We start from the raw sequence: 14,466 nt of genomic DNA on the forward strand, positions 1-14,466 counted from the left end.
TTTAGGATTGTTATCATTTGAATAACATTTATTTTGAGGCTTTTCACAAACCATCACCAACTGGTCACTATCATTTTTAATTTTCAATCGTGCGTTCATGTAACTCAATGCTTTGGTGTGTGTGTTCTGCAGGGTTTTGTGTGTGCAAGTGAGAGACTGAAAGTGTGACTTGTGTTCTAGCACAGCCACAGCACCGATAAGCCCGTCTTATCAGTCATGTGGCCAGCTGCTGCACATAGAGATAGCAGCTTGGGGAAAACAATGGGTAAACACTAGCACAACACTAACAAGGTAGACAAGCCTCATTGTTCCCTCTCTCCCTCGCTCACACTTCAAATGTCTACACCCTCGGTTCCGTGGTAGAGAATTCTCAACAGTGTTGCTACTGTTTCACACAACAGCATCATGGTCTCTTCTCCCCCCCCCCCCTCACTCATTCTCTTCCTCACTCTCTCCCTCCCTCTCTCTAACTCCCCACTCCACCTTACACACTGTCTCACTCTCCCACATTCTCTCACTGAGTATTATTTTCTTCCGCTGTCATTTTTTCCGGATTCTAAATTCTAAAAATACCATCCCCACCACCAGCCCCCCCCCCCCCCCTTTCTATGGTGGAGCTAATGGGAGCCAGATCCCTGAGCTCTGCTTCACACAAACACAGCCCCCGCCTCCCTCACTGCCACTAATAACAGTTGAAGCATGCAAATGTGGCTCTCACACTCCTGATGCTCTTCCGCCTGGCAGTTTGCACATGGGCACAACTCAGCACTCAGTCTGAGGCGGAGTGTGTAAACAACCTACACATCATGGCAACAGTCCACATGGGACCCATTTGGGAGGCAGTGGAAGGCCATGTTAGGTAGACAGAATAAATCAATGAGCATTGCATGTCATTATGACAAAACGTGGTAAGACACACTCCCCACGTCACCCAACATTCAACAGTGGGTTGTCCAATCACAATAATGAATACAATACCAAATGATGGATGTACACTGCACAAGACTTGTGCTGGTCCTCTCCCCTAGCAACAGTATGATATGACAGCACCTAGGTATTTCTGGCATAAATGTTAACAGCAGTTGAACCGTGAGTTGGGGGAAATACGATTTAGAACTAGAAGGCCAATTCAGATTGGCGAGGAAATGTCAAGATAAAGACCAATGACGTAAATAAGAAAAACAGAAGAAGATTGACATATTCTAAAAGCATAACACTCATGCGATAAGAGTGAAACATACTGCAACTTGTGGTTTGTAAATGGCTTTTATTAGCAAAATAAGGGAGATGAGACTACAAAGGTTCCCCATTCATGGAGAACACAAACAAACAGCTGTGGCAGTCTGTGTAGTTTACAGACCAGAACTGTGTGTTTGCCCCCATTCATCCATTCATCCATACATCCATTTTACTACATGTAGTTGGATTTTAAAACTGTCACTCCAGTGTTTAAATCCTCATTGAGACACCAAAGCCTCCAAACTCAAAAATACATCAAAATATACAGTAAAATGTGACTCCTCTGATCCTCAGTCTTTGACACTGTAGCATAATATAAGCTCAGTGACCCACCAAGCAGTCTCCATTTTCAAAATGGCTGATAATAGTGGATAACTTGTACTATTAAACCTCTTTCTGGATGTGACAGTGTACATGTCAGTATCGGACAGCTTTATTGGCTGCGTGGTCTCAATCTACAGGGGGCTGTCTGGGCTACGTGTTGGACACCATGGTGACCCACATACCTTTAGACCAATGGGAATACCACTTGATTGGTTGTGGAAATGTGCACACCAAAGATATAGGGGGCATTAAATTATGAAACATTTCATCTTAATGTTGAAAGTGTTCAGCAGGCAAAAGAAACAAGCATTTGACAAGGAGCACAACATGCGAAGGCACAAGTACCAACAAATTGGACTCAAACTGGATCCTTTTTCCCCTGACCATAAGGAGGGAGAGAAGGAGGGTCTCCATCAGAGGCAAGCATCCTTTTCCAGAGAGGCCGGCAAAAAGGAACGACGACAAAATAAAGAGAGCTCCTTCTTCTTTCACAAAAAAACAGAACAAACAACAGAAAAAATGACCTTGAAAAATAACTGACTCTTTTACGATAATAGAAACATTCTACACAAACGTTGTAACGCTATTTCAAAAAGTTCCAAGACAAAAACATAAATAAAGCTGTTAAAAGTGGCATATAGTACAGCACTGGTCCGTAACTTATCTGATCCTCCAAACCCGACTGCTTGTCATCTCCACCCTAAAATATACACATCACTCACTCTGGTTCTGCTGTCTGAGGAGAGACAAGGAGAGAGACAAGGACAGAGACAAGGAGAAATAAGATACTCCATTAGATACACTGGCAAGCTGGCCCTTTTGATGAAAAAAATATGTTAATGCTTGGCCTTGGCACTGTAATTTCACAAACACCCTACAACAAAAAACACAGCAGAATCTGAAGCCCAGTTATTAAAGGTGGCCATGATTATAGATGATTAGATGACACAAGTTTGCTGTATAATAACAAGGCATGATGCTGCTGGGTAGAAGCTGCACTCGTGTCAAACATAGCAGGAGGACTTGGAGCACAGGAAGGAGGTGGAGAACAATGCTCATGAGATATCCTATGTGCAGCCTGTGGCTTTATCTCAATACCATGTGTGGTAAAGGCATGCCAAGGTCACGTTTATGACAACTCTATACCCCTGCCCCAAGCGAGACATACAGTTCACCCTCGTTCATGATCCCAGCATTTATCATCCCACCCTCCCTGTCCTCCTTCCATACGCGAGCACACCTCCACCTATAATCCCACACCACCCCTGACCTGCACTGAGACAACGGGACTCAAGAGGAACCGGGAACGAGCCTCACCAGGACATGGCAGCATGGTCTCCGCCCGCTTCTAGAACAAGCCGCAGTCCTTCAGGTTGTTCTTGATGATGACGTCGGTGACGGCGTCAAAGACAAACTGCACGTTCTTGGTGTCGGTGGCGCAGGTGAAGTGGGTGTAGATCTCCTTGGTGTCCTTCCGCTTGTTCAAGTCCTCAAACTGACACTGGATGTAGGCTGCTGCCTCCTCGTACGTGTTGGAGCCTGAACCACAGAAGAAGAAGCTTTGAGAATGCAATGCAACAGGAAGTGACCTCACAGAAAATACAGAGAGAAGTGAGGGAATGTCAATGCAATTCTTCTAGAGCAGCTAAACAGACGGACAAACCCCATCCTGCTGCATTGCTTTCCTCTCTTTGTTCGCCTGTTAAAAGGTGGACTGAAACATCTTCTGTGCTTCTTAAACTAACAATTGTTTTAGGATGTACACTTCAGGCCAATGTAAACCTGTTCCATAAGCTTTTATGGCCATTTCAATGTCGGATGAAGAGGAAACAGGTGCAATAGGTTGGCGTTGGTGGTTTCCTGATGGTCTCACCGGCGTATTCTGGATAGCAGATGGTAAGCGGACTTTTCTTGATCTTCTCCTCAAACAGGTCCTTCTTGTTGAGGAACAGGATGATGGAAGTGTCTGTGAACCACTTGTTATTGCAGATGGAGTCAAACAGCTTCATGCTCTCATGCATACGGTTCTGTGAAGAGGAAGAAGAAGAAAAAATAAACTTTAGTGGGTGCTAAAACAACTGCTTTCAAGTCATAGTCCACACCATGCTTTACAACAATGCTTTCATGTTTCACTGGTGAGAACCACAGAGGTGCTGCCCCCTGTTGGCAGGCTAACCCAAGGTGGGAAGCCGGGGAGCTGGGAGAACCTAACCCCACAGGTGGACGGGTCTCAGGGGGGCAGACAGAGCCCGTGTTCCAGGGCAGACAGGAAGAGAGGCAGACGGAGGCAGGGCAGCCAGAATGCACTGATCTTTAGAGTGATCTCTGGAGCGTACTGGAGTGGCTTGATTGCTGATTGATCTCAGGTCAGAAGAGGGAACTAGATGAGGACCCAGAGGGCCTGAAGGGGTTCTGCTGGTCTGGGTCTCTGATTGCTCGTTGTTGTGATTACAACTGGTATCAAATATGACTGGGATTCTAACTTGACCAGCTGACCGCTACAGTACTGCATGTCTAAGGAGCTTCACGACATGTCGGCGTACCTATCCCCAAGACTAAAGGGCCGGTGGTAACCAAGGTGCCAGTGGTACTAGACCCAGGTGAACAGGCTGAAAGGAGAGAGGACACAAAGTGGGTTGACATGGTCAGGACCCACGGTGGACACGGGTCAGGACCCACGGTGGACAAGGGTCAGGTGGTCTCTCACCATCTCCTCGTCCTCGGCCAGGACCAGGTCGTAGTCGCTCAGCGCCACGCAGAAGATGATGGCGGTGACACCCTCGAAGCAGTGGATCCACTTCTTCCTCTCCGACCTCTGACCTCCCACGTCGAACATCCTGAGGAAGTGAGCGGGACGCCATACAGTGTCAACTGAGAATGCATCCAGGCGCACAAACACACACACACACACACACACGTACAGACACACACACTCACGTACGCACAAATGTGTAAGCACACACAAGATTTCTAGAGAATAGTTTCTTACTTACAGACATCTTTTATCTGATAGTCCCAGGGCATTCCCAATGGATTCACATTTTTGCTTAGTCTGACTCTCAAATTAATCAAGGGGGATGCTTAGCCAAGACTCAAACCAATAGGATAATGAGTATGGTAATAAACAAGCACTAATAGACAGGGAATGATATTGTCCCTGTCTGTAGTGGAGAGCTACTAAAGAGCTGTGCTAAAACCAAGGCCTCTTTCACACTGAGAGCCCTATCCCAGTGGTTCAGCCCACAGGAATAAGCCCTGTGCTTTTGCCCAATATTTCAAGACACTTTATCTATGGCAACTCCCACTCCCGAGTGCAAAGGCCACCAGCTCTAATACACTTGGATAGGGTTTTCATTGTACTGCCCCATGCAGTGGAGTAGTACTAAAACCTAACACCACAAACTATTACAACATGGCTTGAAAAGCTGCTTAGTTTTCAATTCCACAGAAGAGGAACGGGTCATTGGTGAGGAAACGGCCAAGGAAGGCCTGCAGCTATGGGACAGCATTACTCACTTCCTGTTTATGTGTCTCAGCGGAAGGCCAGAGCTGATGTGACTCAATGATGACCTCATGCAGAGTGCTCACACACACACACACACACACAATGTTGTAATATAACAGCTGGGCAATCACAGGAAGGGAATTTCTCCGGCTGTGGAATGACTCGCATACATTTGGCAAGAAGGTAACCTCAGGTCTTCCTGTTAAGACTGTCAACACTTTGGACATTTGGATTGATTGTGAGGAAGTGGTGCTCACTTGAAGTGCAGGTCCTTGAAAGTGAAGTGTGTCTCCACAATGCCTGTGGTTTTAACCCGGGTCCTCAGGACATCCTGCTGAGTAGGGATATAGGTGGCCTGGGATATCCTGTCCAAATCGTTCAAGTAACTAGGGAGAGAGAGAAACAAAGAGAGAGACAGAGACAAAGAGAGAGACAGAGACAAAGAGAGAGAGAGAGACAAAGACAGAGAAGGAAATGGAGAGACAGATTGAAATGTTTGTTTCACTGACATTTCCATGTACTTTCACAAGGACAATGGAACAATTGTTAATCAAATGCCAGCTTCACCTCTGTGTGCTGATTCCATATCTGGAATTGAGGACAAGTCACACTGTGACCCTCACTGTCTCCCTGGACTGTCTGCTGCTACTTCTGAACACCCTGATGGTGCAGCCTACATCAGGCTGTGGTCGGAGATAATGGGATGACAGGCTGTAAACGAGGGTAAATAAGCACTACATCTGTGCCATGTCCATCACTCAACCCTTATGGATCTGTTAGCTAACAAAAGGTCACCAGTAAGTCGGGATAACTCCTGACTCTGGACATACCGAGACCCTCCCAGGGGGTATTCAGGGTGGGACGGCATGTCGTGGAATTTAGAAGCCTCCTCCCATCACACACACACACACACAGTACATCTACAGTTATCTCACTTCTCAAATAGCCCCACTGTGCGTTTCTCTTGCAAGAGATTACGACAGAAAGAGAGCAACCATTTCCGCACAAACAAACAGCTCCATGGCCAGCCTTGCAGAACCCCTGTTTGGCAGGACACCAAGAGTGACGCAGTGGTGAGGCCCTGTGGCCATCGATTAGGAAGAGGACCCACAGCTGTGGCTCTCAAGCCTGGCCAACAACAACCAAAAATCGGTGACAATCGCTCCGATCAAAACTAGGCATTAGGGTTTCCCAGAACACCATGCAGGGGCTACCTCGGTGAGACTGCTCAATGGAAGAACAAATAAAAACACCTCAGCAAAATCAATGAGCGGATTCCACAGAACGGGACTTTGCCATGTTTTCGACGTCTGGTTAGAACTTCCTCTGGTTCGTTTACTGCCTGAGAAAGGTTCAGCCAGTGACAGGTCCTACATGAAAAGTCAAGGACTCCACGCGGGCTAGCCTGCGTGTTACTGGCCTGATACCACAGTGCAAATATTGACAGTCTCACTCAAGGTTCAAATGGAGGGCGGACGGTTGCGGTGGGGGTGTTGACATACTTGTCGGCAGACCTAGACAAGCTACCTGTGGGGGAACTTGGTGTGTCTGACAAGGTATTTCACAGACGGATGCAGCTGCAGCAGGTGGGTCCACCATAAATAGGCGATCAAAAAGGACTGCAGTGTACATCCCGCCCATGGGAAAAGGGTCTGAAGAAAATGCCGGTCTGCGTGTAGGCATATTTATATACTGCATGTATGCACAGTAGGTATGTATGTAGGCGAGTGTAAAGATGTGTGCTAGTGTGTGTGTGTGTGTGTGACCGGGGTGACTCACTATGCTGCAGAGTCGTTGAGCTGGTACTCGCGTGAGCGGCTGAAGCAGGCCTGGACCCCCCCGTCCTTCCAGAGGCGCTTGATGACCCCCGCAAGCTCGGCCGTCATGAAGCCCTCCTCTGCTGAGCCCGCCAGCACAAACAGCTGCCGCGCGTCGTCCTGGCACACACACACACACACGCACACAAATGTGAGCGTGTTTTCAGTACGTTTTGGATCAGCAGTTCTTATAAACCCTAGATGCTGGAAAGAATTGGAACCGTTCTGAGCAATTACCACCTTTAAAAGACCCCAAACAAGCCTCCCTTTCTAACAAGCCCTGATCTTGATACAACCGTGATGGCTTCAGCTGTGTGGAGGACATGCTTGCACCTAACCAGTAATTATAGATCCGAAAGAGAGACGATAAAGAGTTCCAGATGGGGCCCTGGACACGAGCGGTGCACAGATTATCCAGGAAAAGATGCCAGTGCGATGATGAAGTCCCATTGGCTAAGCTCCCGGGAGCCCCCCCCATACTCACAGCTCTGGAGGCGTCTCCAAAGTCGATCTTGAGGCGGCCCATGGCTCGGATGATGGCGATGATGGACTGGATGGTGTTGCTGTAGACCACGGCCTTGTACTGCCTGCACTCCTCCTCTGAGTATCCTGCCTCATGGATGATTCTGCATGACACACGCGCGCACACACACACACACACCCCAAACGCCAGAACATCAGTTTGACTCTGTGGAATGGATGAGGTGCTTCTCCAAGTATGATGTCTGTTGACAATAACATTACTCAGAAATGATTGGAACTGCGTGAAACAAATGGGCTACGTGGCAATGAAGATGACTAGTCTAGGACAATGACATTAGTCATATCTGATGAGATTGTCCACGAGGTACACACACAATGGTTTGTTTTGATTGTGAGAATGATTTGAACGAGCTGAATGGATGGGTATATTAGTGGTAAAACAGATCCTCACTTCATCTGCTTGACAATGGTACTCTTCCCCGACTCACCAGCACCTGAGACAGAGAGACACAGACAGAGAGACAGAGACAGAGACAGAGACAGAGACAGAGACAGAGACAGAGACAGAGACAGAGAGAGAGAGAGAGAGAGAGAGAGAGAGAGAGAGAGAGAGAGAGAGAGAGAGAGAGAGAGAGAGAGAGAGAGAGAGAGAGAGAGAGAGAGAGAGACAGAAGATAGATATTGTGGGAGGGAGAGAGGAAGGGGCAGTAAGAAACAATGTAAAATTGCTCATTTTTCACAACCAAGAGCTGTTTATTTTATTTTCCTTGACATAATTGAAAGCTGCCACAGAATACAACACAGTATATAATATGTTATACAAGCACTTACCTTTGCTAGACACTTAACAACGCTAAGAAGATGACTATGCCAAGAACTCATCTAGATGGACACAGTAAATGGGCCCTGATTGTCTTTCCTAAGTTTGATATTGACTTCCTCCCTCCCCCCTTGAGAGATGCTCTGCTGCTGGCTGCTCGATAGTGGCCCCTCCCTGCAGCTCTCTTTATTGGTCTGTTCCAATGGCAGCACTTACAGCACATTATCCAGCCATCTAGCCCAGCCAAACTACCCATCCAGGCTATCACAGGACACTGGCTGAGCACCTCATGCCATAGCATCGAGAGAGTGAGAGCGTGAAAGAGTGACAAGAGAGAGTTGCTTCATGAACACTCAGGCAATGAGTCACAAGCTGGTCTTCTTACAACCTCGACAACGCAAATGCTCATCTACCGTGCTGTTGGTCTGTCTGCCTGCTTGCCTGCCTGTTTGTCTGCCTGTTTGTCTGTCTGCCTGCATAAAGCGCATCATGGGAAACTTTTCAGACAGCCTTCTCATATTCAGTTGTTTTTGTTGTCGGTGCATTCATACGTTTCTTTATGACAATGTCATGTTTGAAGGAGAGTGTCATGGTGTACATGAAATGCTTTCCCCCCCCATTGTCGTGGAGAAACAGCTGGAGTGTTCCGGGGCTCAGACAGCCCTGGCCTGGGGTGTGAGAACGCCAGACACAACATCCGACCAGCAGCAACCCTGGGAGGGGAGGAGAACACCCCGGACAGACAGCCAATGAGAGTGGAGTAGGCCAGATGTCAGCCAGCCCAACAGCACTAGCAGAGCAGAGCTCACGAAGGGTAACAGTCAACTGGCGGACGCAAATGCGCTCTCTCGCGCACGTCACACTGCCATGGCAACAATACCTGGAAGCAGACATGCGTATGGCGTGCGTCCTCGGTCACCTGAGCGGAGTGGCTGAGCGTTCAGTGTGAAGGTGGATTGTCACTACCGCAAGGAAGACCATGTATTATTTATCAACTCATTATGGCCTCGTAATCCACGCAGAGAAGCCTCTTCCAGATGCCTCTGCTCTCGCTAGCCTCTGCACATACAAATGACATCCGTTCTCATGATCGGTGCTCAGCCTCCTCCTAGCGTGGTGCATTAGAGACACACACTGCCACAGAGACTCTCTCAGATCCTCCTCCTCCTTCTCATCAAAAACACTCACTAACAGGCCAGCAGGGAGCCCTTATTGCTCTCATCTCTCCTTCTCTGGCTTTTTGGATGTTCCACAGTTAGCACTAAGGAAGTAGATCGTACCGTCAAATCGTATCTGCCCCGTGATCCAGAGATATGAAGGAGGGAAAGAGGGACTAGTTCTTCGGCAGTGGCACGTCGCCTGCTTGCAGGTCTGTATTAAGTTACAGCCCCAAACAATGATCCTACTCTTGCCTGTTCTTCCAGGGCACACAGCACCGCCACGTGAACCTGACGCCCCAGCCAGACGCCCCCTACAGGAGGCAGCAGGGAGTGTAGAGGGGGCGAGCGGAACAAGCCAAATTCCTGTGGACAGGGTTTCCTCTGGAGATGGAGAAGGCGTGTTGAGACAGGAGAGGTGACGTCTCGGCGGAGAACTGACTGTTTAATTGGATAGCTTTCACCCAAGGCCCTAATGTTTTGATTATGTTTTACCTCTGTGGTGCTGAGCAGCCCTGGAGAAGGTTTCTTTAGTGTCTGTGTGTGTGTGTGTGTGTGTGTGTGACTGTCACTGTAGCAGTGCTCCAGGGCTTCACATGAGCCAGTGAGATTCCCAGTGAGACAGCAGACACACTGTGCTACAGAGAGAGGGACAAGGCTAGCAGGCGGGTGGATGTGTAGAACCCCCGGGGTCTGGCTAAGGGCCTTTTATCACTGCTAACAACACAACACAGCTTCACTCCGTAGCCTCACTCACTGCCCAACAGCCCAGATCTCCTGAATCTTCACCCGCAGACAGCCTGAGATGACTTCTATGTAAACGGACCGCTCTCTCAGCAAGATACCAAGATTTATCAAGATTTTCTTGGAAATCTGTTTGGGACCAAAGTTTGTTTGAAAAACACCAAAGAAACATTCCGATATCCAACTGTTATTGAATTCCATTGACTGCTTTGCCGGAAGCTAGAAAAATCACCACAACTTTGCTCTACTCTAATCAATAAGAATCAGATAAAGAGAGCTGTGCTGGGGTCTGGTTACATAACTGATCCAAGTGAGTCCTTGATGCTGGTGATGTCTTGACCAGGGGCGTGACCCGCCAAGCTTCAAAGTCTTGCCTCAAAGAGACACCAGTGGGCCTGATTTGACACATGGGCCATTAAGTAAGTAAACCACAAAGCTGACCTCTGGCAACCTGCGTCACAACAGTGAATCATGTTACACACACTAACACACACACACACACACACACTTTGATACACCCACTATCCCAACCTAGGTCTGGTCCAAACCTCTAAGCCAGCTGCTTTCTGTTTCGGACGGTTGGAAACTATTTTAGGAAAACCCACCAAGCCCTCCAGACAAAATGGAGGATTGTAGAGATGAGTGACGTGTTTCTAAAGCCCAGCAGCATATCTCTCCTGGAATTCCCCCAGGGTGTAATTCACAGGATTTCACAGAGGTAGAAGGAGAGGAGAATGTGGTACGGTACTCGTTGGTGACAACAAGGGATTGCTATGGAGAATGTGATTAAAATGGCTACAGGTCCGCAGTCCAATTATAGCACCGCGATAGCCTAGTTAAATGCTAATTCACTTGGAGCTTTTATATAATACTGGCTCGCTGACTAGCTAGAGAATAGATGTTGGGCTTTCTGCCTTCCAGAAACCCATTTGGTCTGTACGGCAGTTCTGGAGAACTGTCAGATCCGATCCAATAGTCCCAGGGTTATCTGTCTGGGTCAGCAGGAGCATGACCTGGGCTCGGACTGGCTCGCTGGCTGTCTGGCTGACCAACACATGCCATTGAAAGGGCAGTGCAGGAGAGAAGAAGCAGTGCAAGAGAGAAGAAGCAGTGCAGGAGAGAGTGGGGTGGGGGGGGGGGCTACTTGGCCTCTGCTGCCCAACAGCTCAGCACCCACATAAGTGACACCACTTTAGCAGAATGAACCGTCCCCATACCAGCGTCACTTTTCCCCTCCATTCTTTCCAGCTAGCCCACAAAGATCCACTTCTGGAATCTGTTGTGCATCTGTGACACACACTGCTTGATCGTGGATCAATGTTTAGGACTTCAGCCCTTTATATTAAGATTTAAATCTCTTTCATTCATATCCCTCCAGGAGTCTTTTGCAAGCATGACTGAACACACACAAATCCAGTAACTCCCCACTTTACCTATCAACAATCAATGCAGCAAATCATTGGGATGGATCTAAAGACAGGCAGATCAATGGACCCTAGACTGTTTTCCCACAAGTACACGCTGGCTAATTTGGTGAAAGGGGTGATGACTAACGATCGTGACAGTGAGGAAGCAATGAAGGTTATTCAATTACATTTTCTCTATATTATCATGTCACATTCTCTGGTCTCCACTGATGGTTAGTTCTGTGTGACAGGTCTGGTCTGTGAATCTCCCAACATCTCAAAGGATTTTTGATCTAAGAGCATACAGGATACATTGAGGGTGCAAGTGAGATGTTCCACCGAAGAACACACCTGGACAATGTTATGTTACTGTATCTCTGCAACTTTACTGCATGAATACAGGAACAAGGCCCATAAAACAAGTTGTGCCTTTTAGCCATTTTTCAAAGCATTTAAAGCAAGATTTCTAGTAAAGATGTCATCTACACAACACAGAATTCACATGAGACAAGCTGACAGACTGTGAAAACTAGAAAGCTCTTTCGAAATTCAAATCAACCCTCATGCAAATGACACCTGTTTCGACAGGTGCATGGCTACACGCTAGTGACGGCTCACACAGCACGATATGCTCCCGCACACTCACATACACACAGGTAAACACGCTTGTACACGCACACACAAACACGTGTACATACGCAAATGCATGCACGCACGCACGCAGAGAGCAACGACAGGTGGTGTCTATTTCAGAGGGCGTGACAGCAGAACGTCTCCACCAGCATCTCATGCACTGCTAATGTATCACACAAACCTTACTGTAAGCTCCGGACTACAGTGCCATAGAACTCTCAAGGAGCTTTGGCGCTCACAAAGAGGACTGGTCAAGCAAACACAAACAAGAGTAGAGGCTCTTCACCGTAACACCTTCTGAGCGCATGGTGCTCTCCATTTTTTAATGTCCCTGTCACTAGGGTGGGGATCTTAGCACACACTCTCTCTTTCTCTCTCGCATTTCCTTTCTCCTGGTATGGCCTGCCTGCCTGTTTTGTCCTGCCAGTAATTTGAACAGGCCATGTCTGTTACCTGGTTACTGACCTTTATGAAACACAGAAAGCATGTTATGGTGCCAACACAAACTCTCAGCCTGCAGTAGTACATACTCCAGTGGCGCCCAAATGACATCAACATTGTCATGTTCTCATGGAAACAAGAACCATTAAGTTATGAGCACGACGCATAGAAAACGATATATACCTTGGCATTACTGTCAAGGGAAAAACTGGTGGATTGACATTTTCTGGAGGAAAATGGAGGAAAATATAACCTCTGTTGCTCCCTGGAGCAAAATAACTCTACTTGACTGTACTTGCTTGCCTCTAATCAAATCTGCTATGTCTGTCTGAACAAGTTACAGTGGAATGTGTCTTACAGTACATCAATCAGAGAAAACCTGACAAATGACATAGACATTTGTTATTTTGCCCCAGCAGATGTGGACCATTGGATTTCTACTGTTATTATGTATTTGGGGTGGGAAAATCATTGCAAATATAAAGGCTGAGACACCAATTCAAATATTTTACAGGAAAGTTCATCAACAAAAACTCACAATAAAATAAATGTATTTGTAAAATGTACAATGCTCAATTAAAGTACAATGCTGCCAATGCCATCAAGTCAAATAGACAAGTTGTTCTTGTTATGCATTTACTCATGGCTGTTCTTGTAACCTATATTGTCTTTTTCAATAATACCAAGGTGTGTGCATGTAAACATTGACTTGAGTCACATTCTCTTGCACAGGGCAAGTGGAAACAAGAAAAGTAGTTATGCGTGCTGATTTGAAAAACGAACTGTGTTGTAATGGGAAAAAAAAGACACTGCTATAAGGATTAAGCCAGCGAATCTGAATGGGCAGAGACCAATGTCTTGCATCAACAGAAGAGGAGACTGTAGCAACTGCTCTCATGGGTAGTTAGCATAGTTAGTTGACTCAAGACTATTGCATCATGAAGTTAGTTTGCATTAAAATATTATTTCAATCAGGCCTACCATCTACCAATTTATATCTAAAGCCAGAATGGTTAGAATGGAAATCTAAGACGTTGCAGGTGTTTAAATAAGTAATGCTTTGTGTTTGGGGGAACTTAAACGTCATGACGACCATAGAAACAAATTGTGAATTGTGTGGGTTATGCGGAAAGCAGACGTAGAGGAAACATTGTTACTGTAATTTTCACTTCGACTACGGTGAAGGGTGTACGTTATTTTACACAACTTATAGCTCAGTGTCAAGTTAAATGAATAATGCTAACAATGGAACAAAGTGAAGTTCATCAACACCCGTTCTCTTTTCCTTACCGAGGAGTAATAGCTTGACCTCTCTTGCGGCTTTCTCCCCGTCGTCCCTCAGATTCCTGTCGATCATTTTACTGCGCTCCACCGCCGCCTTATCCTCGGTACTCAGTGTACACCCCATCGTCAAGCGACTCCTCCGGACAAGGCGATGTAAAATTTCAAAAATATATACTATACTACCAACATTCAAGGGCTAACCTGTTCCCCTGGACCCGCACACGCCCTGGAACAAAATCTATGTGTCTCGAATGGGACACTTTTCAAAGATAACATGGATTAGTGTCTCTTGTGAACACATAAACCCTACGGTTATCAATAAAGTATCGTCGTCGCATAGATTGAATTTTAAAAGGAGAACGATGTATTGGCCGTTTCTCTCCCACTCAGGGCATGTGTCTCTATCTGCTGCCACAGTGAGCTATGTTCTGACTGAGGTCTCTGACTACATTTACCAAGAGCAGCAACATCCAGACTTCCCGTTTCAGTTTTTGCTGTCATAATAAGAGTCTGTGGCCGGCTGGCATGGCTTTTAGTTTGATAATAGGTACAACATTTATCTGGGGAATGGGATTGATATATTTTATTGGTAGTTTACGCGAGAGGGGCTATT

At 46.8% G+C, this 14,466-nt stretch overlaps 1 protein-coding gene across 1 annotated transcript; it reads right to left on the reverse strand.

Annotated features, from left to right (window-relative positions):
- Positions 1-1,247: 1,247 nt before the first annotated feature.
- On the reverse strand, positions 1,248-14,280 carry gnai1 (guanine nucleotide binding protein (G protein), alpha inhibiting activity polypeptide 1). Its single transcript, XM_084700984.1, has 9 exons — positions 13,860-14,280; positions 7,820-7,862; positions 7,370-7,511; positions 6,848-7,005; positions 5,326-5,454; positions 4,271-4,400; positions 3,437-3,590; positions 2,881-3,102; positions 1,248-2,299 (listed from the first exon to the last, which is right to left on the reverse strand). Exons 1-8 carry the CDS (start codon positions 13,975-13,977, stop codon positions 2,912-2,914), a joined length of 1,065 nt encoding a protein of 354 aa, XP_084557110.1. The 5' UTR covers positions 13,978-14,280; the 3' UTR covers positions 1,248-2,299; positions 2,881-2,911.
- Between the last annotated feature and the right edge of the window lie 186 nt (positions 14,281-14,466).

The sequence above is a fragment of the Hypomesus nipponensis genome, chromosome 7 (assembly GCF_054491055.1).
Source record: "Hypomesus nipponensis isolate SF chromosome 7, ASM5449105v1, whole genome shotgun sequence".
NCBI classification, from domain to species: Eukaryota; Metazoa; Chordata; class Actinopteri; order Osmeriformes; family Osmeridae; genus Hypomesus; species Hypomesus nipponensis.